The sequence below is a fragment of the Falco rusticolus genome, chromosome 5 (genome assembly GCF_015220075.1).
Source record: "Falco rusticolus isolate bFalRus1 chromosome 5, bFalRus1.pri, whole genome shotgun sequence".
Lineage (NCBI taxonomy): Eukaryota > Metazoa > Chordata > Aves > Falconiformes > Falconidae > Falco > Falco rusticolus.
This window is the reverse complement of record NC_051191.1, coordinates 34,819,598-34,840,442: the sequence shown is the minus strand read 5'-3', so window position 1 is coordinate 34,840,442 and position 20,845 is coordinate 34,819,598. Positions and strand designations below refer to the sequence as shown.

The 20,845-nt window shown below is 43.0% G+C and overlaps 1 protein-coding gene across 3 annotated transcripts in view; it reads right to left on the bottom strand.

Annotated features, from left to right (window-relative positions):
* Nucleotides 1-20,845, bottom strand: part of PTPRB (protein tyrosine phosphatase receptor type B) — a 62,944-nt gene that overhangs the window by 425 nt on the left and 41,674 nt on the right. For 2 of the 3 annotated variants that reach the window (XM_037388220.1, XM_037388222.1), the window contains 17 exons: nt 20,412-20,675; nt 19,748-20,029; nt 18,321-18,599; nt 16,248-16,397; nt 14,733-14,976; nt 13,494-13,600; nt 12,870-12,969; nt 11,072-11,155; nt 10,938-10,955; nt 10,754-10,835; nt 10,215-10,305; nt 8,949-9,025; nt 7,999-8,133; nt 6,260-6,382; nt 5,876-6,039; nt 3,937-4,072; nt 951-1,071 (listed from right to left, as the gene is read on the bottom strand). In XM_037388220.1, coding sequence (XP_037244117.1) covers nt 951-1,071; nt 3,937-4,072; nt 5,876-6,039; nt 6,260-6,382; nt 7,999-8,133; nt 8,949-9,025; nt 10,215-10,305; nt 10,754-10,835; nt 10,938-10,955; nt 11,072-11,155; nt 12,870-12,969; nt 13,494-13,600; nt 14,733-14,976; nt 16,248-16,397; nt 18,321-18,599; nt 19,748-20,029; nt 20,412-20,675 — 2,457 coding nt within the window. The remainder of the gene's footprint in view (nt 1-950; nt 1,072-3,936; nt 4,073-5,875; nt 6,040-6,259; nt 6,383-7,998; nt 8,134-8,948; nt 9,026-10,214; nt 10,306-10,753; nt 10,836-10,937; nt 10,956-11,071; nt 11,156-12,869; nt 12,970-13,493; nt 13,601-14,732; nt 14,977-16,247; nt 16,398-18,320; nt 18,600-19,747; nt 20,030-20,411; nt 20,676-20,845) is intronic. The other variant, XM_037388221.1, reaches the window with a different exon arrangement.

The following is a 20,845-nucleotide window of genomic DNA, read 5'->3' as shown; positions in this document are numbered from 1 at the left end:
AAGGTAGCTGTGTGGCAGCAATGCTGGCTGGTGACTGATGTGACAGCTGAAGAACAGCTCCTACCTCTGCTTTTGTTAGCACTCCCAGCCTGTGAAGCCCTGGTTATTTCAGTCTTTGACCTCCTCCCAAGCCTGCTCTACCTGTCGATGACAACTCTGACTTCTACAGGCTAGATCAAGACAATTATTTTGATTTCTCATCATTTAATCTCAATTCCTAATGTTCAAATTTGAGGAGCTACCAAGATCCTGCTGCCTGACTCTGAAAACTTGTACACCCCTCAGGAATCAGCTCTACCAGGATACACAGGCCACCTCTGCTTACAGCTTCTCCAGACCGGTCCTCTAGCCATGAGAACAGGAGGTGAAGGGCAGTGCTAGTGCCAGGTTTGTTACTCCTGCAATTCATATCACCAAGGGACTGGATGCAGGCTAGGAAAAAAAAGCCTCAGGGATGGAGAGTTGAGGGAAAGAGAAACAGCACAGCCTTGGACACCTGCATTATTCGCTCAAAGGCAGATGGCAACTCTAAGGCCACCTGTATAGTCAGCAGCAGCCAAGGGTGAGTCAGGACAGAAATCGAACTCCATGAATGACAGGAGAGCCCAATGAGCCCAGCCAGTGGCCTCAGCGTGCTTAAAAGCAGATGGTGTAAACACTAGTGAAGTAAAGGAAGAAGCCAATATCATGAGAGGGAAGGGGTTCACTTCCCCCACCAGCACAGGAATCGTGAAGGGAGAGCATGAAGGTAAGGCAGAAGCAGGAAGAGATATTACAATGACTACTAACAGAGGAAATAAAGATGCGATTTTAAGGAGTATTGAAGATCTGAAGGTCCAGGAAGAGAACAAATATCAATGGCAGGGGACAGCACAATTTCCCCCCTCAATTACATGGTCAATGAGCTATTACATTTGGAACATTTCACTTTTAGATAAACTTGCACTTACCTCTGTGATATTCTGGATTCACATTTTCATATATTGGAAACAAGGGATTTTCCTGCTCGCTGCGAAGTTTTCTAGCTCTTAACACATCTCTCACACATTGATGTAGATACACATATTGACACTGCAAAGTAATATTTTTTTAGTCAATCTGGGATATTTTGTGATTTTCTGCATTGCGAGAAATCATTACAGGCTAATTCCCTCATGCAAAGTCAAGGGTGGTGTTAAAAATGAAAATACACTTCTAGAATTAATCCCCTTTTCACACTAGTAATACAGTAAACTTTTGTGATCACCTGTTCTTAGAAATGCTACCAGTAAAACATAAATGAACATAATATATTTTGACAGACCGTGTCATGAGTGAAAGCTCTATCAACTGTAAGGTATAATTTGTCATGATGTTGTGTTGGATAGCTACTGCTTCTGAATGCTCTGGTATAAAGTCTGTGTAACAGAATTAATATGTGCAGGGAAGCACATACAAGAGAGAAACATGTTTTGTTCTGAAAAGAAATCTTTTCCATGGAATGTTACCATAATATATAACTACTTCATATAACTTTGATGAAGCTGAATTTTCTACCATGGCACCCAAAAATTAGGCTAAGCATTTTTATATATCAAGGTGTACATTTTTAATATTACTTTATCTGAAAGACATAATTCCCCCAATAAGCATATGCATATTCTCCCCCGCCCCCCCATCTTCTTTACCTATTTTTCAGAAGAAATTCAGCTATTACTCTGTGCATTTTTCTCAGTGCTCTGGCTCTGGGAAAGTGAGGATGGCTGCTGTTATGCACATATGGCTGCTGTCTCTGCAGAGCAGAATCCTGCACCCCACCCACCAATTCAGTGGAAAGTTGGCCAAGGCACGGAGAACCCCTTTGGTAGAGACCATTTGGGACTGAAATGGTAGACAGCTTCTCTACCTGTGTTACAGCTGCTGTGCTGAGCCTACTGCCTTTTGAGCTGATGGACAGAGTTTTCCGTCTTTAACAGCTTTCAGCCAAGTCTAAAGCAGAGGCAGTGTTCTGTTGCTGCTGTTTTACTGTGACTGCATGATGTCAAGCAGGATTGTGCTATGACCTCTGGCTGGAGCACCTCATTGCAAACAGTCCTATCTGCTGGCCTGTGCTCTCCAGTGGGATTTGGCTTCCATCACATCAACAGATGGGGACCTAGCTGTTATCTCAACCCCCAGACAGACTGTGGAAGCCAAGACATGAACAATAACACCAGGAACTAGGGTCTTCACACATACCAAATGGAGTTTGTGGAGCAGATCTTTTCTTCCCCCTCTCCCCACCTCCTTTACTTCTTCTTAAAAGATGTGTAAGAATTACTTCATAATTCACCGCTCATTGCAAACTTTGAATCATCATAAAACTCCAGGATATATTTGCTTCATTTTCTTGCAGGAGCATGAGAGATAGTATTGCTTGTGCTCCAAGCTACCTTGATGAAAGGCTGTTCCAAATCAGAAACCATATACAGATGCAACTGACAGTCCAGATTAATAAGACTTGTTGAGAATACATCAGCTCAGTGGCTGTCCACTGACACAGCCACATGGTCAGTCTACAAGCACATTACAGCTCCAGTGGGGCGAGTGAGTATGTGTGAGCTGCAAAACCTGTCTCTGGGATGCTGACTGTGAATTCTTCCAGTAGTGGGACTGGTTACAGTGGGGATCTGGGTAAGAGTTGACCCACTGCGGGTTTGGGGCAGAAATGCATGTAGTGCTGGTAGTGGGAAGGTGGGGTGTTCCTTACCATTGCTGTAGATGTTTTGCTCGGATCTGGCTGCCTTTTGACTTAGATGTCATGTCAAGCTCATGCTAAAGGTGGACTTTGTATCACACAACTTCAGTTGTCTATAAGCATGGTGTCACATTTAGGCTTTTGAAGTAGTTGCCTCTTTTTTCCAGCTAGGGGAAAAAAGCCACCCTCCCGAGATACCTGTCTGCCTTTGCTGACTATGGCTGATGGGAATGTAGAAGGCGAGACAGACCTGTCTCTGAGGATGCCCAGACCAGGCTGAGAATCTGTCTCCCCTCCAACAGAAGGTGTTCTGTGATTAAGATAGTTCCAGAAAATCTTTATTTTGCATTCCCAGTTGAGCCTCTCTTTATACCCATGTGTAACTTTTACATCTATCAGAAAGTGCTGTCACCGATATTTTAATTTCCAAGTTGCAACAAAGAGCTCCATTAGTATCAAGCTACAGGCATACTCATCAAACTTGTTCTGATTCCTCTATTAACAGTTCGCAGGGAAAATGTAAATACTGCCTCCACAACTCGCCTTTATTAAATCAGCTCCTAAGTGTCTAGCTGCTATTAGTGTAATGTGATTTTCTTGCAGCTTTAAAAGTGCAGAAAGAAATCCCAAACATGTACTTTTTATGCACTTCAAGAATAAATGTACTTGCTTTTGCATAGTATCTTAGGAGAATGCTGATCAACTTTCCAATACCATTAATGAAAATGACAGAGCAGCTCAATAAAAAATGAACTGCAAAGCCACAAGGTCACAGTGCTTAGAGTTTTAAAATTATGTACATCTAATTTTCTCTGCCCTCCATTCCTTTTCCCTATTATGTCGATCTGTCTGGTTTAGATTTGTCTTCCAAAGAATTCCTGAAGGACCTATCTGTGCTCAAAGCTCATTTACTGGACACTGCACTAACACAACAACGTGCTGTTAAGTGTCTGCTGCATAACACTGCTGGGGTGGTTGTGGGCCACTGCCAATAGGAGAAATCTATAGGAAGCATAGCTATCCCTTGTTATGGTTTGGGTCCACTGAATGAGAGACAATGGAAACAATCCTGAACTAGAAAAACTCACAGAGCTAAACAATAACTAATTAGTATTTCACAGTGGGGTAACTGTGAAGTGCTTTGAGAGCTTTTAAGATGAGAGAGTGATTATTATATAGTGCAGCTGGTGTTGCTGTATTGTAGGCTATGCAAAACTTACCTCTGTCTGAACCATGTGAACCCGGTGAAGTCTTAGATCATGCACTGCTGCATAAATATCAACAGTGTCCTTTGAATCCAGCTGCTGCAGAATTCTGTCCAGTGCAATGAATGTGCCAGTCCTGCCAACACCAGCACTGGAAAAGAAAACAACCCGAAAGATTTAAGAGGAGATGGATCATAGCAATCAAGATTTTCATGTGACGCTTTTGTAAAGTTCAGATCTCCAGGGTGAGAAGCTCACTTTTCAAATGGCATCTCTGGGACTTCAAACACTTCATAGTGGCATTTGTTTAGGAAGGAGGAAAGGATAGCGAGGGTAGAGGTATCTCTGCTACTGCCTGTACTGCTTTCTGCTTTGCATTAACTCAGTCATTGAGATACACTGGGAGACTGCACCTGACTGTAACTTTTAAACCTCTTCTCTGCAGGCATGAACCAGTAGACTGGATCATAAAAGATCAGTTGGCTTGTGCCTCGTGGAAGGACAAAGCAAGGCAAAGTATCCCAGAATCCCCAGTAGCTGAAATGCTGGGAGGTTAGGTTTGGAGATAGGTGGCCAACAGTAGTGATGTAGTAGACATCTGATACATTGCAGCACATGATTGCATTGGGTCTGGCTGAGCCCCATAGCAGCCCTCATAGTGCTGTGCTTTGTACTGATAGCTAGGAAGGTGGTGATAACTCACCAGTGTTATGAGTACTGCTGAGCAGCGCTGGCACAGCATCAAGGCTGTCTCTCCAACCTCCCTCACACCCCCCTCACACCCCAGCCTGGTAGGCTGGGGGTGGGCAAGACCTTGGGAGGGGACATAGCCAGGACAGCTGACCCAAAGTGACCAATGGGATATTCCATACCATATGACATCTGCTCAGATATAAAAGCTAGGAGAAAGGAGTGGGAAGGGGAGCATTTGTTATTTACAGTGTTTGTCTTCCAGAGCAACTGCTATGCATACTGAAGCCCTGCTTCCCAGAAAGCGGCCAAACATCACCCACTGATTGGAAGTAGAGAATAACATCTTTTGTTTTGCTTCACTTCTGTGTGCACAACTTTTGCTTTTGCTTTATTAAGCCGCCTTTATCTTGACCCACAAGTTTTTTTTAATCTTCTTTTCTCCCCCACTGTTCTGCTGAGAAAGAGAGCGATAGAGCAGCTTGGTGGGCAGCTGGTATCCAGTCAAGGTCAACCCACTGCAATGATGTACAGGCAGACACAGGCAGGGTAATATGAGATACATGCCTCGGCCCATATAATGGGTGGAGGGGTCAGATGCAACATTTAACCAGTAGCAGTGAGAGATACAGCACTACACTGCACTCTCACTTTGCAATCCTATATTCTGCTGCAGCTGGCCAGTGGATCATGGAGCAGGCAGTCCAGTTTTGCCTGTTTTGTATATGTGTGTAGGGGTGAATCATGGAACAGAGGAAAAACTGCAGCCCTATGGCTGCCAGAGATGGCACAACAGCAGGAGAGCATGAGAAAGCAGAAGGAGAGGGAGTCTCAGTCAGAATGGGGAAAGGATGGATCCACCAGCTAGTCTCAACATCCATACATAGTCTGATTCACCCCTGGGTATATCTTACCTTTTCAGAACACCCCTTCGTGATTCAGATGTTGGGCTGCAACAGCAGTACACAGGTAGTTTCAAGAATGCAAAAGCTTATGAGCAGTGGCCACTGCGGACAACTTTAGTGCTCTCCTGCAGTCCCAGAAAGACACAGTGGTTCCCCTTAAATAATTTTTGGGGCATCTCCAGGGTGAGGTTGTGAGCAACTGCATGTGCCTTGGGAACACTCCTGTGATGTATCTGGAGACTTAATCCCATCAGCTGTCTCTCAGGTTCTGTGGCTGCCTAACAGGGATGAACATTTGGGATCTTCCCAAGGGTATGCACAAAGGCTCTGTGCCACTGACCTTTTGCTGCTGCACATACCTGCAGTGCACAATAGTTGGTCCTGTGTCTGGGGTCCTGTTGATATAATCCCTTACAGTTCTGACAAACAGGATCAGGGACTGGGTGGTCTCCGGCACACCATGATCTGGCCAGACAGTGTAGTGGAAGTGACGAATAAGCCTCGTTGAGTCAAGCTGCTCTTCCTGTTAACAAAAGTGTGGGTCATCAGAACAGGCGAGAGGAGGGGACACATACAACATGCACCCTCAGAACAAATGCTACTGCTACCACCAGAGATGAGCTGGGCATGGTGCAACTATGCTACGGTGGAAGAAACCTTCCAAATTTAGCCTTACAGGTGTTTTCAAGCAAATTATTATTTAAAAAAATCAAACAACAAACAAACCATGAACACAAACATACACTGCAGATTTTAAACTCTCGTATTGTCCACTCTGGGAGCACCGATTCAGACAGCATCTCAACAATCAGGTCTCCATAGTACAAGGAATCCTGGTCAAGGGGCCAGTAGTGGTCACACTTCACCTGCAGACACACAGAAAAAGACAGATATAGTGTGAGTAACAGCTATAAACAATGCCTCCATCCAGCACTGGCAGAAGCACACTTAGACCTTCTGTGCCTGAGGACAAAGACAGAAACGCAGCAGCTGAATTCAGAAAGAGACGCCACTCCCTGCCATGTCAGCTCAACAAACAGGGCCTTGGATGGGAACAGGCTAGGATGGGGCTAGGAAGTGGAAGTTTGCATCATAGATGTTTGTGGTGGGGGCGGGGGGGACAACAACGGGAAGTGTTGGAAGAAGGGTTTGCCGGAGTCAAGACGACACTCAATGAGTTATGCATCTTGCTCAATTTTATTAGTTTCTAACACTACTTATATAGAACCGATACACATGCATAACCGTAAAGCAGAAACATAATTGGTTAGTAGTCTCTAAACGCACGCGGTTCTCACACCCCTAATTATCATGACTAAAGTAAGCGTTCTATCCATGTAGCTAATTGTGTTGCTGTGCTTCAGCCTCGTAGTTTGTTAGTCCCTATTTTCCCATACCAGTCCCCATCTTTCTTGGCCCTGCACCTGCTTTCCCAGCAGCTGTAGCTTGTTACAGCCACGGCCTGTTGGCACAACATAATTACTCGGTCTCAGGATTCAAGAACAGCTCAAGGCTACCTTTCTTGTTAACTTCAGCACAGCAACTTCAGTACAATTCTGTTTACAGGCCTATTCTAATACCAGGCCCGGATTGTGCAGATCTTCAGAGATTCTAAGGCCATGCTTCTGCAGCCATTCTTCTACAGGGAAGCACTTCACTGATGCCCTCTTCATGATGCCATATTTTCTGCACCTACTCTTCTCACACATCTGCTTGGATGAGAGCTAGCCTTCCAGTGCCCTCTTGCCCACCTCTTGCTGAGACATGACAGTGGGTCCCACTTAGAGCCAGTGAGGTGCAGAAGGAGACAGGAGGCATCCTGTCCTGCATTTGCTTTTGCCATCTCCTCAAGAAACAACGGTAAACCGAAAGGAAACATCGCCATATGTGCCACTAGATGATCGCTACTTCATCTCTTTAACCTTTGTACAGATCTGGTCCCTGTCTTACAACGGGTGCAGGATGTGGTCATACATGGGGAGCTAGATTGCTGAAACAGCTAAATAACCTACCTACACTTGCACTCAGTAAGACTGTTAAGTGTGTGAGTGATCTCTTTGCTTACAACATTGGGGCTTATGTATCAGAGAGAATTCCATGTCTTTAATGATCAGCATTTGCTCTCTAGAGCTTAAAGTAGTCGTTGATGTGATAAACAGACATTTTTTGCTGGTGGTTGTCCTTTCTGCATGCTTAAGGGGATAATATTAGTAATAGTGAGCCAAGTCCCGGATTAAAGACCAGAAGCACTGAGCTCTGCTCATAACTCTAGCCTTGATGTGTCGCATAATCTTGGGATGGTCGTCACTGCATCCTCACTTCACAGTCTTAATCTGTCTACAGTCTTTAGATTATACCTCTTATCTCTTACTGTACATCTCCTTGACTGAGGCCTTTGGCATTAGTGTGATGCAAACAATAAGCGTGAACTTTTAACAGATGTTAGAACAGTCATTAATAATAAAGAAGAGTCACTGCTCACCCGGCCCTTCTCAACACACTGGGTTACCATGACAACATTGTGAACATTTTGCTCCCAAGCCATCTTCCAGAACTCATCTTTGGTGCCAGGCAAAGGGCCCTGAGTTGCTATGTATTCCCTGCGGAAATTATTGCCCTGCAAGTAAAGAGGACTCCATTAGTTTCCATAAAGGCAGAAAAAAAGAATTTCTAGCAACTGAACAAGCCATGGGGTTACAGCCAGGGCTCTGCAGCAACAGTGCCCTTGCTGGGACAACAGTTTTGAGAGTGAAGCTGTTGTGTTGGACCTGGAAGCAGAAGGCTGGTTGGAGCAGAGAGAAGGAAGAGACTGTGGCCTTGTATCTAAATACTGTTCCTTTTGTGGCAGTTAAAGCTTTTCATTGTTCTATTGTGTTCAGCACAGTCTCAAGCAATTTTGGAACTACCAGGGGGTTTTGTTTTATTTACTGTTTTCAATAAATTAGCTGAGCTCTGGCTTGAAATCTGGATTGCTAAAGCCACCGCTGTTATCAATCACAACTCTCTGGCAAATGGTATCATTTTAATCTCAGCCAGCTCCGCCATGCTGCAAGGTGCCAACACTGTCAGGATGAGCTACAGCTCCACAATGAGGATGCCACCTGCAGTGAAAGCTATGGTTGTTGTGGACACTGTATAAAGCCAGTGACCTTTACGAATGTGTCCTTGGCCAATCAGACCTGCTATCTTACATAACTACAGCAATCCAAGAAATCATCCTTAAATGCTGGGTAAATCACTCACAGTTAACTTAATGGCAGTGAGACACAACCTTTCAGCACACCCACAAAATAAGTTCTTAAGACTTTTAGCTCAAGTGAATAAATGAAGGGGGAAGGGAGCCTTAAGCATCCTGCTTTATATTTAGTTTTAGATGAAGGACAAATTACCACTGGAGGGAGGACTGTAAAATACTATCCTTGAGTCACTTACTGGTATGTAGCTTGCATTAATGTAGTCTGAGCAAGGGTCATCATCCACATTGGAAAGCTTCACTCTTGATGTATCATCTAGAAAGAAATTGATTACAAGAGGCTTATGGCTATGTCTTGATTTTCAGTCTCTCTCCCATTTACAGAAATGCATTTGCAAAAGGACTGGCAGCATTATTACAAGGATTTTATATGGAGGGCTAATTTAGAGGAATAACTTTAAATTTGTACTGCCTCTCTCATCCATGAGTGTTGTAGCACGTTCCAAAGACTAGGAGACGGATGGGTAAGAAGGAAGCAGTGAATATCCCAAAATTCCTCTGCTGAGTTGCATAGGATTTGTTATGGCAACGAAGGAGCCACAACAGCATTATCCTTTGATCCTGACAGCAGTGTGCTGTACTGGAGAGCAGTACCCAGTGCTGCCCTGAAAGAGCAGTAGTGCTTCAGTGGTCTGCACAGCTCGGGAGCTAATGTGTAAGCAGGCCAAACGTCTTCCCTAGGTAGAGAACCCTCTGTAGAGAGGTACAGAGCCTCTAAGCTACTAGGTCACTGAATTCCACGCTGGATCTCCGTCAGGTGCTGTTTCTTGTACATAGCAGGCATGCTCCCCAGCACGGCATGGCAGGCAGAACACGGGAGATGCTGTGAGGCTGTGTTCCAAGCACATACCACATCCAGCAGCAAGGCAGCATGTGGAGCAGCAAGACATGTGGTGTTCCTCCCTGATGCACAGCACGTGTTAGCTCCAAAACTGCTAGATAGGAGATTAAAGGGGGGAACTCTCAATGTCAGATTTGCCTCAGGAGAACAGGGCTGACTTCACAAGTGTGTCTTACCATGCAGAACCACACTAGCTCTACCTGTATGGTAGGTTTTTTGTGTCCTCTGAAGAAGAAAGATTTGACAAGACTGTCAAAAAGCACTGAATGGATGATACCCTGTATGTAAACAATCCTAATGTTATTTCTACTATCCTTGTTATCAGCAGTGACTGAATGCCCCTAATAGCTGGAGCTTCTTCTCTGTAAACTGAATGCTAGTCATTACATCTCTAGTGCGAAATGAAATTACTGGCCTTTGTGAAGCCATTCAGGGCCATATATCATCTGCCTCCAAGCACCAGAACCTGAGCTGGCAGAGGTATTTCATCTCTGACAGGAAGGAGGGAAGGGATTGGCTGCACTCTCTTTTCCACTAGGGTTGCTGAAAAAAGTGAAAAATAGCTGGTGTGATGTAATATTACACAACGAAACCTAAAACTCACAGGGCAATATATTATTGTATCGATTTTTCCCTCTGTTCTCTGGCAGAAGTGCTATGTCACATGTCTGGTTTCGACCCACATCTTTCAAGTCCTGCGAAAAAAAGTAGAAATAAAATGTGAGGTGAAAATAATTAAAGGACGTGACAACACAGGGGGACATAGTGCTTATCTGCTTTCAAAGGCCATGGACAGAGAATGGGTGTTTTTTTAAAAAAAACAAACTGAAATTAAATAGCTGACCATATTGTTTTAAAGCAAGCACATGGCTGGCAGGTGCTTTCCATGCTTTATCACACAGATATGCCACACAAATGAATGCTCCTGCCCTTAGTCAGATAGGTATCGGGCAGAGGCAGCCAACCAGAAGATGCTATGCTAAATGAAGAGCTGGGTTCTGTACCAGCACAAGTGGAGTTCAAACTTACTTGGATTTGTGTGAATAAGACAAACAAATGCAGGTCTTTCTGTTGTGTTAACCCATTAATTCAGCCATCCCGCCCCTTCATAAAATAAGTCCTTTGCCTAGATTAAGATCCCACCTCATACTCCTTGGACAGGAGGTAGTTGGAGTCTGCTTGAAGTTTGGTGAAGTGTGCTTCAAAATGACTGACTTTGATTGGACTAAAATATTCAACAGGAAGAAGAAAATCACAGGATGAATCAGAGTCATGAGTTACTTGGTTATCAAGAAGCTTGTTTAGGTATTAATTTTTTTCTTTTTACCTGGAAGTTTTCCGGTTCCTAGAAATGATTTCAAAAGAAAAAGAAACACTTCATCAGTGAGTGACCAGATGGCACTGTCCATCCATACTGTCATGTTAAAATATTGCTCTTAGAAACAAAACTTTTGATGTTACCCTTTCTGCCCCAGGTTCAGATGGACTGACAGTGGCCTGTCCCTGCGAATGCTCAGCCTTGCTGTAGGTCTCTCGTGGCCACTGCTGGAATAAAAAGGAAGGTATTCTGTTTTATCATTACGCTCTAATACTGGTAAGGGCTGCCAATAACACAGTTTATGTTTGAAAAAAGTTGGTAAGTTGGAAAAAAGGAATTTAAGAAAGTCTGGTTTGATTTGTGGCTCTGATCATGTGACATTGCTTTTAGCTGTGGCACAGAGTTTTCTTGTATTTTAGTTTGGTAATAGTGATCTGGAGTGTATGCATGTGCATAGGAAATAAGAATTCTTGCTCTGAAACACTCACAGCCCAACCTATCACTAAGGAGAGTGTCCTATGCAAAGACCGTCCCTAAATCAGTTGATTCTCTACATGCAGAGAGGAACATGTAGGTAGATTTTCAAAGCTGTAAAAGGTATGCAGATACCAGCACATACCCCCTTCAGACCAGGCCTCTACGAGATGCCTAGGTTCATAGCAGGGGTAAGTGGCAGTGCCACAGTAGGCTTTGGGAAAGCCACAGAAGTGGTACTGACTTCATACAGTTAGTGTTGCCCTTCTTCCTTTCACTGCCATCTCCTCCTTCAACACACCTCCCTCAGAGAACACTTTCTCTTTATGTATGATGTCGGAAAACCATACCAGTATACTTGCAGTCCTGCTGGCTATATAACTCACAACATGAAACCACACTATCTGAAGTTTATCTACACTAAAACAATGCAATGAGATGTGCAGGTGGAAAACACATCAACCTGCACTCTATTCTTGCTCTATATGACACTATGCACTGAGATGGTTAGGAGTGCCCAAGTCTATACATGCAAAAGCAGACTTTATTTACTATTGCTAATGATTTATGCCTCTTTTTTTTTTGGATGGCATATAGAGGAATACACCAAATTTCTTCACAGAGTCTAAGAACAGCATTGCTAAAGGTTAAATCCATTCTGGCTAAAAGCTATGTATGACAGGTTTTTTTCAATGTGAAATTCTGGTATCCGAAAAGCAAATTCACAACAAAATAGATCTAATCTTGTATCAGTAAAAGAATGGAATTTCAGATTTTCAAAGTTACCCTTGTAAAGGTTGTAAATATCGATTTTTTTAAATTTCAGAAATTACATGGAATTTCACAACAATAATATCATATCTCAGTCATGCAAAATGGTTTAAATTGATAAAGCTTTTAACAAAGTTGAGATAAAGTATTTAACTTTTTAAAAGCATATTTAAAATTTACTATTTAAGATTCATCTATAAAGTGAATAATACAACTATAATTGACAAAAAAATGAGAAGTAAAGTTTGAACTAATCTTTTGGACACTAAGGTAATGCCACAACTTAAAGATTTTTGAACTGAAGTTATAAAGCCTAAATGAACCGTTTCAAGAGCTTTCCATCAACAATCCAAATGAAATTGAAACATTTATTTTTTGACAAAAGGCATTCTATTTGAATGATAAACCAGTTTTTCAGAAATATTCAGACTCTACTGAAAACCAGAAGTTACAAGGTCCCTCTATGAGAGAATTCTGACTAACATCAGTAGGTATTTAAATCAAGAATATATAGATGTCTAATATGCGAGTCATTAGTTCTGTACTTTGTACAGATGTTGGAGGACATTAATTTTCTGTTGAATAGTCCAGTGCATTCCTTCAGTTTTACAGTTACATTTTAAATGTTGTATTGCTTAAATGAATACAATTTGACCTGACTTCAATAACAGAGACTGATATAGGGACTCAACTTACCTCACTTTTTGTCTGCAGACAAATAAAGCAGTAACAGCCACCAACATCACAATCAGAAACAAGCCAGCACTCACACCTTCAATAACTCCAAACAGAGGCTCTAGAAACAGAACAGTGTATTTATGTATCTTGAGGAAAAGACATGAAGAATCAATAACTTTCAGGGGTTATGCTATCATCAGCTATGAAAATGTTATTATCAGCTAGGAAAATGGTTAAATACAAGGAAATTTCGGCACTGAAACACTCAGCTAAAACCTAGCCTTGATGTTCTGTCCTTATTTTTTCCAGATATTACACAAAATCTTTCACTCCCAACTACAGTAAAACACAGCCCCATTGTAGAGGAGTTTGGTTCTCTTGCACTTCGAAGCTTTCTTGGTGATAGCTTCACTGAGCATTCACCCTTTCTTCTACCGTCAGCAGTTCCATCAAGCAGTCCTCTGAATTTTCAAACTAAGGCTGGATAAGCCATGGCTCCAACCTCGTTTCAGAGCCGCCTTCAGTACACGCAAAACAATCGGGTTTTGTTCCACTCCTTCCAAATAGTTATAGACACCAGTGTTCTGAGGCACAATATATAATCACATGCTACAGTCACTGAAAAACCAGCCTGAAACTAACCTGCTTCTGTAGTGATCGGTAAAGAGAAGAAGGTGTCTGCAAAGAGTGGTTTAGGGAGTTCCTTTGGGTCTTCACTGAAGAGCTGGGTAAAAGCCCGTATGCTGATCCTAAAAAAACAGTACCATTATAGTTAGAGCTCATCAGATGTTCAGAACCAACAGCAGCAAAGTAAGAATTCATTTGCCCCTTAGAGAAAACTAAAGCCTTTCTACTGACCACAGGCAGTTCTTAATGCAGGCACCTGAGTTATTTGCTTTAGTTGGGAGAATACAGCTAGTGCAGGTGGAAGGCTCTGAGGCACCCTGGCAGGGGAAACAGATGCATCTCTGGCTGCTGGCACACACAGCCTGACAGTGCCTGAAGGCAGGACCAGCAGAAGCTGCAGTGGGGAGAGGACTCAGAAATGCCTGTCGGTAGCGTAGGACACGTTTTCCCTTTGCCTGGCTGGGTGGGGCTGTGCTGTCGGAGAATGTTAGTCCTCTTGGTAACGTGCGTATTTCCCAGGCTGAATTTTGGGGAAATGGGCCCTAATGAGAACAGACGGTGGTACAGCAGCACTGTCTCAATGATAGTGAAGCAGTTGAGAGGCATCATGTGCACTGCCTGGCACCCTTCTGTCCATGTGGCTGTTTGGCGAGCAGCTTGCAGATCTCTTGGGAGAGCGTTTGCCCGCGGGAGGGCTGTGACTGAGCTGCACTAGAGCTCAGGTTTGGCCTCACAGACTGCATAACTGCTGAGCTTGGTCTTGGCAGTTGTCCTCTTCTACACCCTACAGCTAACCCAGACCTAGCTCTGGAGCCAGGGGATGGTGCCACAGGTTAGCATAACCTCCAGGTTTTTCTAGCTTGTTCCAAAGGACTGGCATGGGGTACTGGTACCAGAGTGAAGCATCCTTGCCCTCTGTTAAGTACCCTTCTGACTTAGCTGATCGTCTTAAGTCTTTCCAAAGAAAGAATTAGCAGCTATAGAGCTCCCCATCAAGTTGAGGGAAATACATACACCTATTCACTGCAAAGAGTTTTGTGTAAAATTAATTGTTCATTCCCATGCTAGTGAAAGACTATGGAATGGGGGCATGTATAAAGCTTTTATAAATTCAGAGTGAAACACGAAGAACATCGTACAACAGTTCCTCTATGAACAACAGTTATTAATCTACAGAAGGTCAAGTGTATCAGACATTCAGACAGCACTATGCCTAATAACGTGACAGAGGACAGCTACCAACATAAATCTAACCTATAAGCAGTCCGAGGCTTTAGAGGTCCATCGCAGAATTTTTGCTGATCTGGATCACACCTTCCACCCAGATTTTCCATTTCTCCTCCAAGCTTAATGTCAAAGCTTTTATAGTCACTGTCAGGGTTTTCAGCACATCTACTGGCAAAATAGTTTGTCTGGTAGATGCGTATAGAGTCGTTCTGTTTGTACTCCAGGTAGGAAGGTAATGGGTGCTGCTCATCAGGCTTTGGTCCTTCACTACCTACATCATGTGCAAATAAAGACAGAAGGTTTATGTACTGCAGCCATTAATGTGATGCAGTTTATAGGCTCAAGCTGTTGACAGACATATTCTTATCCAGCTTTATAGCATTTCTTGGAGGCTGCACAGGCTACCTTGCGAATACGAAGCTACAGTGGTTAGGGTACCCTGTTTCTAGTACCAAGCTTACTATTATTTTTCTGGGGAACTTCAGACAGGAAGACAACACCTCAAAAGACCTCAACATACATTGCATGTATCTGGAATACATGGATACATGCAATAGCCGTGCACAGGTTGAATTCAGTGCTATGACTTTTTTTCCTGTTAGTGCTGTTGGTGGCAATCTGTGATCCAGATTCCTGGATCCTAGCACCAGCTATTTCAAAAAAGCAAGTAAAAAAAATCCATACACTGACAAGTCTACTGTATAGAGAGAAAAGCTGCAATAGGAAATGACAGGAGTTCCCTGAATGGAAACTCACCATACTGTGTAAAAGACTCAGGTAGGCAAAGCCACGGCAATGAATAGTCCCTTTCTCAAACAGCTTCATAGTCTGCACAAATACGACAGAGTAAATAGTGGAAATACTATCTCTGCTTTTTTTCCTAAGGGCTGATGGACAGAGAGATTAAGAAACTTTCTCAAGGGTCACAAAATACATCCTGGCATGCCAGTAAATGGAGCCACTTCCAAAACCAAGGTATTAATTGAGACATCCATCTGTTTTGTCCCATATAGGTCAACTGCAGAAAGGGAGGTTTACATGCATGCTGCAAGGGCAATTTCTGTTCTGTTTTACGGTGCTGCACAAAGTCATTTTCTTCAGTAAGCAGCCACCACCTGGGAGATGCTACCTTTGCCTTCTCAGCATAGCTTACTGAGGCTCTCCAAAAATGCTGCCTTAGTGTTCCCAGCAAACATTTAAACTGCCTTTTGAGATCTGTGCACAGCAAGGAAGTTTCTTCTGTGTTCACTTCCAATGGCATACAACATGTCTCCTACTGTGGAAATTTCCTGAACATGCATGACAGCATAACCTAGAGTACAGAAGCTAACTGCTGCTTCTGGCTGAGCTCTGCAATTTCTACTGACTTTCTGAGGAGAAGACTGAGTTCCTAAGTCCCCAGGCTAGGGAACAGGTATAGATCCAAAACATCTACGAAACTCAGCCGCTAGATGAGAAGAACCTCCTTTGATGTGTAGTGACAGCAGCGTACCTCCCCATGTAACTCCTATAGAGAGAATGGTGTTACATGACGACACTTACCATCAGCCTCTCTAACAACCACAGTAAAGTACTTCACAGCTCCATTAGTATCACTAAACCAGCTGCAGTTAAAAGTAAAGTTGATGGAGGATTTGGTAATCAGGACCTCCTTTTTGTTCACTCGTATGTCTGGAGGTGGCTGAGGGGGACCTGAGTAATTTAAAAAAAAAAAAAAAATAAATGAAAAGAGAGAGAAAGCATTATCTCTGTATTTGCTGTAAGCTAGACCTAGAAAGGGAAATGCAATTCATAATAAAGCTCAGCTGACTGGACCAAGTCTCTGATTCTATTCTCTTTGCAGTCAAGAAAGTGTCTTCACCTCCCCCAGGGAAACTGCCAAAGCATGAAACAAGCCAGCACCGAGTTAACCATAATAACAGTGGCAGCTTCTCAGTAGGAACTCCTGCAGAAGCCCACACTGAAACGCATTAAAGTCTTGCTAAATCTATGAAATCAGAAATTGTAGCTGCTAAAAATGACACAAGTTTAAGCCAGGTAATTGGAGGTCACTTAGCACACTCACTACAGAAAGTTACCTATTTTAAGAATGTAAATTTCTGCTTCCTTTTCCAGAGGAACAGCTCTGAGTCAGCCAGACACAGCATTCAACTAGAGTACCACTTTCCAGACTGACTGCAGAATTTCCATAGGAAATATTCTTCATATGATAGAAAGCTATACCTTGAACAGTGACACAGCAGAAGTACACTGGAAAGCAAAGTACATACAGAAAAACCTTCAGAGGACCAGTGCAGCAAAAGTGGGGATTTTAATCTACATCGCTGAATCTTTTAAGTCAGTATTATTGAAACTATTATTGCATGTATGGGAAACATAGTAAGCAGGTGGCTAAACTTCAAAGGTTTTAGATTATGCAAAAAGAACCAATAATTCACACATTTATATGTTGTTTAGCTGAACCTCTTAGATCCACAAAGCCTAGCTGCAACTTTTTCTGTTCCCTTGAGGTAGGGCCCCCAGTGTTAACCAGAGCCAGAGAGAGCAGCAGAGTTCAAAACCAGTAAGAACAAATGTGAAACAGCTAACCTTCAAATAGGACTCAGTCTCACTTCTTGTGGCACGAGTAGCTAGCTCTTACTACATCTGAATTTGTAGCATCCTTTGTGGTAGAGGAAGGAGATGACATGGTTGCAATTAAAAGGCAATTGATGGGGGCAGGGAGAAGGTGCATTAATGACTGAACTCTGCAGCTTAGCTCACTATCTTCCAAACCAAATATAATTTTTATGATCTAGCATTTCACACAAATGTGGCTTTTTATAAGCAGCCATAGAGGCATCCCTGAATACAGGCCTCCTGGCCATCCTGCCATTTTTGAGAAGTTTAGCCCTGGAATGGTTCTGGTCTCTGTGTTGGGCTGCACCACTGATCCAGCAGTGCTGGACAAACTGGAGCAGCTCTAGGGACAGCAATGCCAGGCTGTTAACCATGGTGATGCCTGGCAGTGCAGAGGCACCAGCAGATGCTACTCCTACCCTCTATCCAGCAGCCTTTGGGTGGAGAAACGGAACAAGCTGTTTCAAAGCACATGCTACAGAATCTGTGATCCTCTCTCAAGCATAACTCTTACAGGTGATTTGGTCAGGTAGCACCTCAGAAAAGTGTACAGAGAGTGCAAAGAGGATACAGTACCACAACCCAATGTCCTTACTGATGGATATTTGTGCTGAGGATGGCTACCATCTGTGAGGGAAAAGAGGCAGGCACAGGAAGCCAAGCAGCAACCTTGAAGACAATTAAAGGTGTGTGATGATGAGGGCATCTTTGGTGCTGAATATCAGAGTGACAGGATAATTTTTCATGATTCTCAGGCCATACTTCATGAATGAGCCAAATAAGCTGGCAAAGTAACGAGAGGCAATATAGTTAAGATCCTGCATTGTGTGTCACAACAGGGACCAAAGGACAGGTTCACTCTTTTGGCCACCAGATTATGAGTGCCACACATTGGCAACTGTGGAGTTCAGAACTCCTTTTGCTGTCTAACCAACACAAGCAATTGCTTATTGCTGCTTACTGCCTCCCTTTGCAGCAACTCTGTATTCCACTTACGGTCAATCATTGTGATGGTGCTGTCTTCAACTACTTCACTCGTCATGTCTGCAGAATGCACCTTGATGGACACCAGGTATCGCTTGTGGGGAACGAGTGTCATGATATTAAGCAGTGATTTGTCTTTTTCTATCCTTTTAGAAAATTCCACTTCGCGAGTGTCCATTTTTTTGCATTCGACGCTATACCCATCAAAGTCAGAATCAGGAGGAGTCCAGGAACATGCAATGGCAGTAGAGGTCTGGGGCCGACAATGAAGACTTTGTATCTTGTCTGGTTCTAGAGGAACGTTGAGAAGTTGAAGCTCAGTGGGAAAAGGGACAGGCATCACACACTCTGCTCACCCTACAGCCCCTAGATTCTGCATCTGGCTGGGAGCCAGAATTCCCACTTCTCCTGCAAGTGTGCGCTGCCTGATTATTAGGCAACGCTGTCTAACTCATTTTACCCACCTGATAGTGACATCAGCTTCAGCAGGGCTGTGAAGCTTCGGTAATTAATCATGAAAACAAACAAAACTACTTGCTGAAGTCTTAACAAAAACAACAATGCACAGCAATGGATTTCTAGAACTGTTACAACTTATTTGGAAGTTACATGTGGTCAACAGTATCTGTCATCTCATGATTGATCTGGTTTCCTGGGTAGCATGTGGTGGGCCCATATTACTAAAACATACTACAGAAGTATGCTCTATCCATGTAACACTGGAGCACCATTTATAATGCGTGACACATAACAGAGATAGGATTTCACTTTCAGTTGGCGACATCTACACTTAAGTGAAAAAATACAGGTGAAAGAGGTAGATATGCTCTCATTTTAATCAGTACGCTGAATGAAGACTAAAGAGCTATTCAGCTTATTAAACACATATGTCGATTTGGAGCTGAATCCTACCCCAAGTGACATGAGGGTTTGCTGAGGCTCAGTTATTTTTACAGTTCCAGGTCACTTTTTCAAATCAGCCTGCTAACTGAGGTTGCTAGAGGCAGCTAGAGATGATGTGGATCCACAGACATGGACAGAAACGCAGAGAAGTGAAACACTCTGATTACAGTTTCAAATCTAGTACGGCAGGGTTTCATTCATCCTTCCTGTCTGATGATTCAGAAACATTTTGATTATTTCAGTATCCTACTGTCAAAGAAGTGTGGATGTTCAGCCTAATTTTACCCCTGAAACTGACTGATTTAGGCTCTGCAACCAAACTGCCCCACACTGGATGTGAAGATTGTAAATGTCAGTCCATTTTCAATCTTTAAACAGTTGACCTTGCATACAGAAAGAACTTAGAATCTAGCTGAATTTATTGCTTTAATTCATGAATTTATTAATGAAAATTACTGACTGTGAAAGGAATTGATAAGATTTAACAGTTTTGCATCTTCAGCTAAGTGTTAGTGGGCAATGGAAATCTTACTTACTCGTTCTCACACTTGCAGACTGTGACTGACTGTATGTCTTCCAGCTGTCACCACTGACAGTTCTAACATTGAACTCATAGAGTCTTCCTGGTCGCAGGCCATAGATGATGCGTACTTTAGATTTGCTGCTGCTGTAGGGATTGAATACTGTGAGGTGATCTTTTGGAAGCCACTGCAACTCAAAATCATCATAATCTGTCCAGTCTGGAGGACCCAGCCAAGTGATTGATAAAGAAGTGTTGGTAACATCAGTAAACGATACAGTGTTAGGAGGGCTGGGTGCTACACAGAAAGGGTGAGGGGACAGGGAAAAAAAAAAAAAAAGATATTATTAACAAATTTTTACAAAAAACAAGTAAGATGAAACATGCATTAATTTCTTCATGCATTACGAAGTGCTTTATATTATCCCATGTACAGAGCCAATTACTGCATCTGTGCTGATGGTGGTGACTTTCACAGACATATTCCTGAGTCTTTGAAAGAAAACCAGTGCTGAACAAAATCCCACTGCAATGGTTTAACATGCTTAAGAATATCCTTTATCTTTACACTTTCAGTGACTCTTACAATAAATCCTTCCTCAGAGTAAGTCTGTTGGGAACTAGTATGAATTTTGACACATGGGACTATATGAAAATCCCAAAGCTTTCGCGTCTTTTACCTGTTCTTCCTTCAGCATTTGCTGTGTTGGTCAGATCACCACTGTGAGTCACCACAAGCAGCGTGTACTTTCTGCCTGGAACTAGCCCCTGGAAATGCCATTCTTTCAGGTCTTTCCTGTGCCATGTTTCTTTCTGCGACCCATTTGGGTTGTAAAGATTCAGCTCATAGAAGTCAACATCTCCTGCTGCTGGACTCCAGGTGAACCACAGACTGTCTGTCATGTTTCGGTTGGATGCCTTGAGGCCAACAACTGGGGCTGGTACTGAAAAAAGATGATGACTATTACTTTATGTAGAACATCCTTAGGGTGAGGAGAAGCAACAAAACCAAGCTGACCTGAACCTTATCCTGTTAATGAAAGCTGTGTAATAAACTAGACAGCTATCACAGGTGGCCAAAAAGCCAGGAGGTATCAGGAAGTATATCTCAACA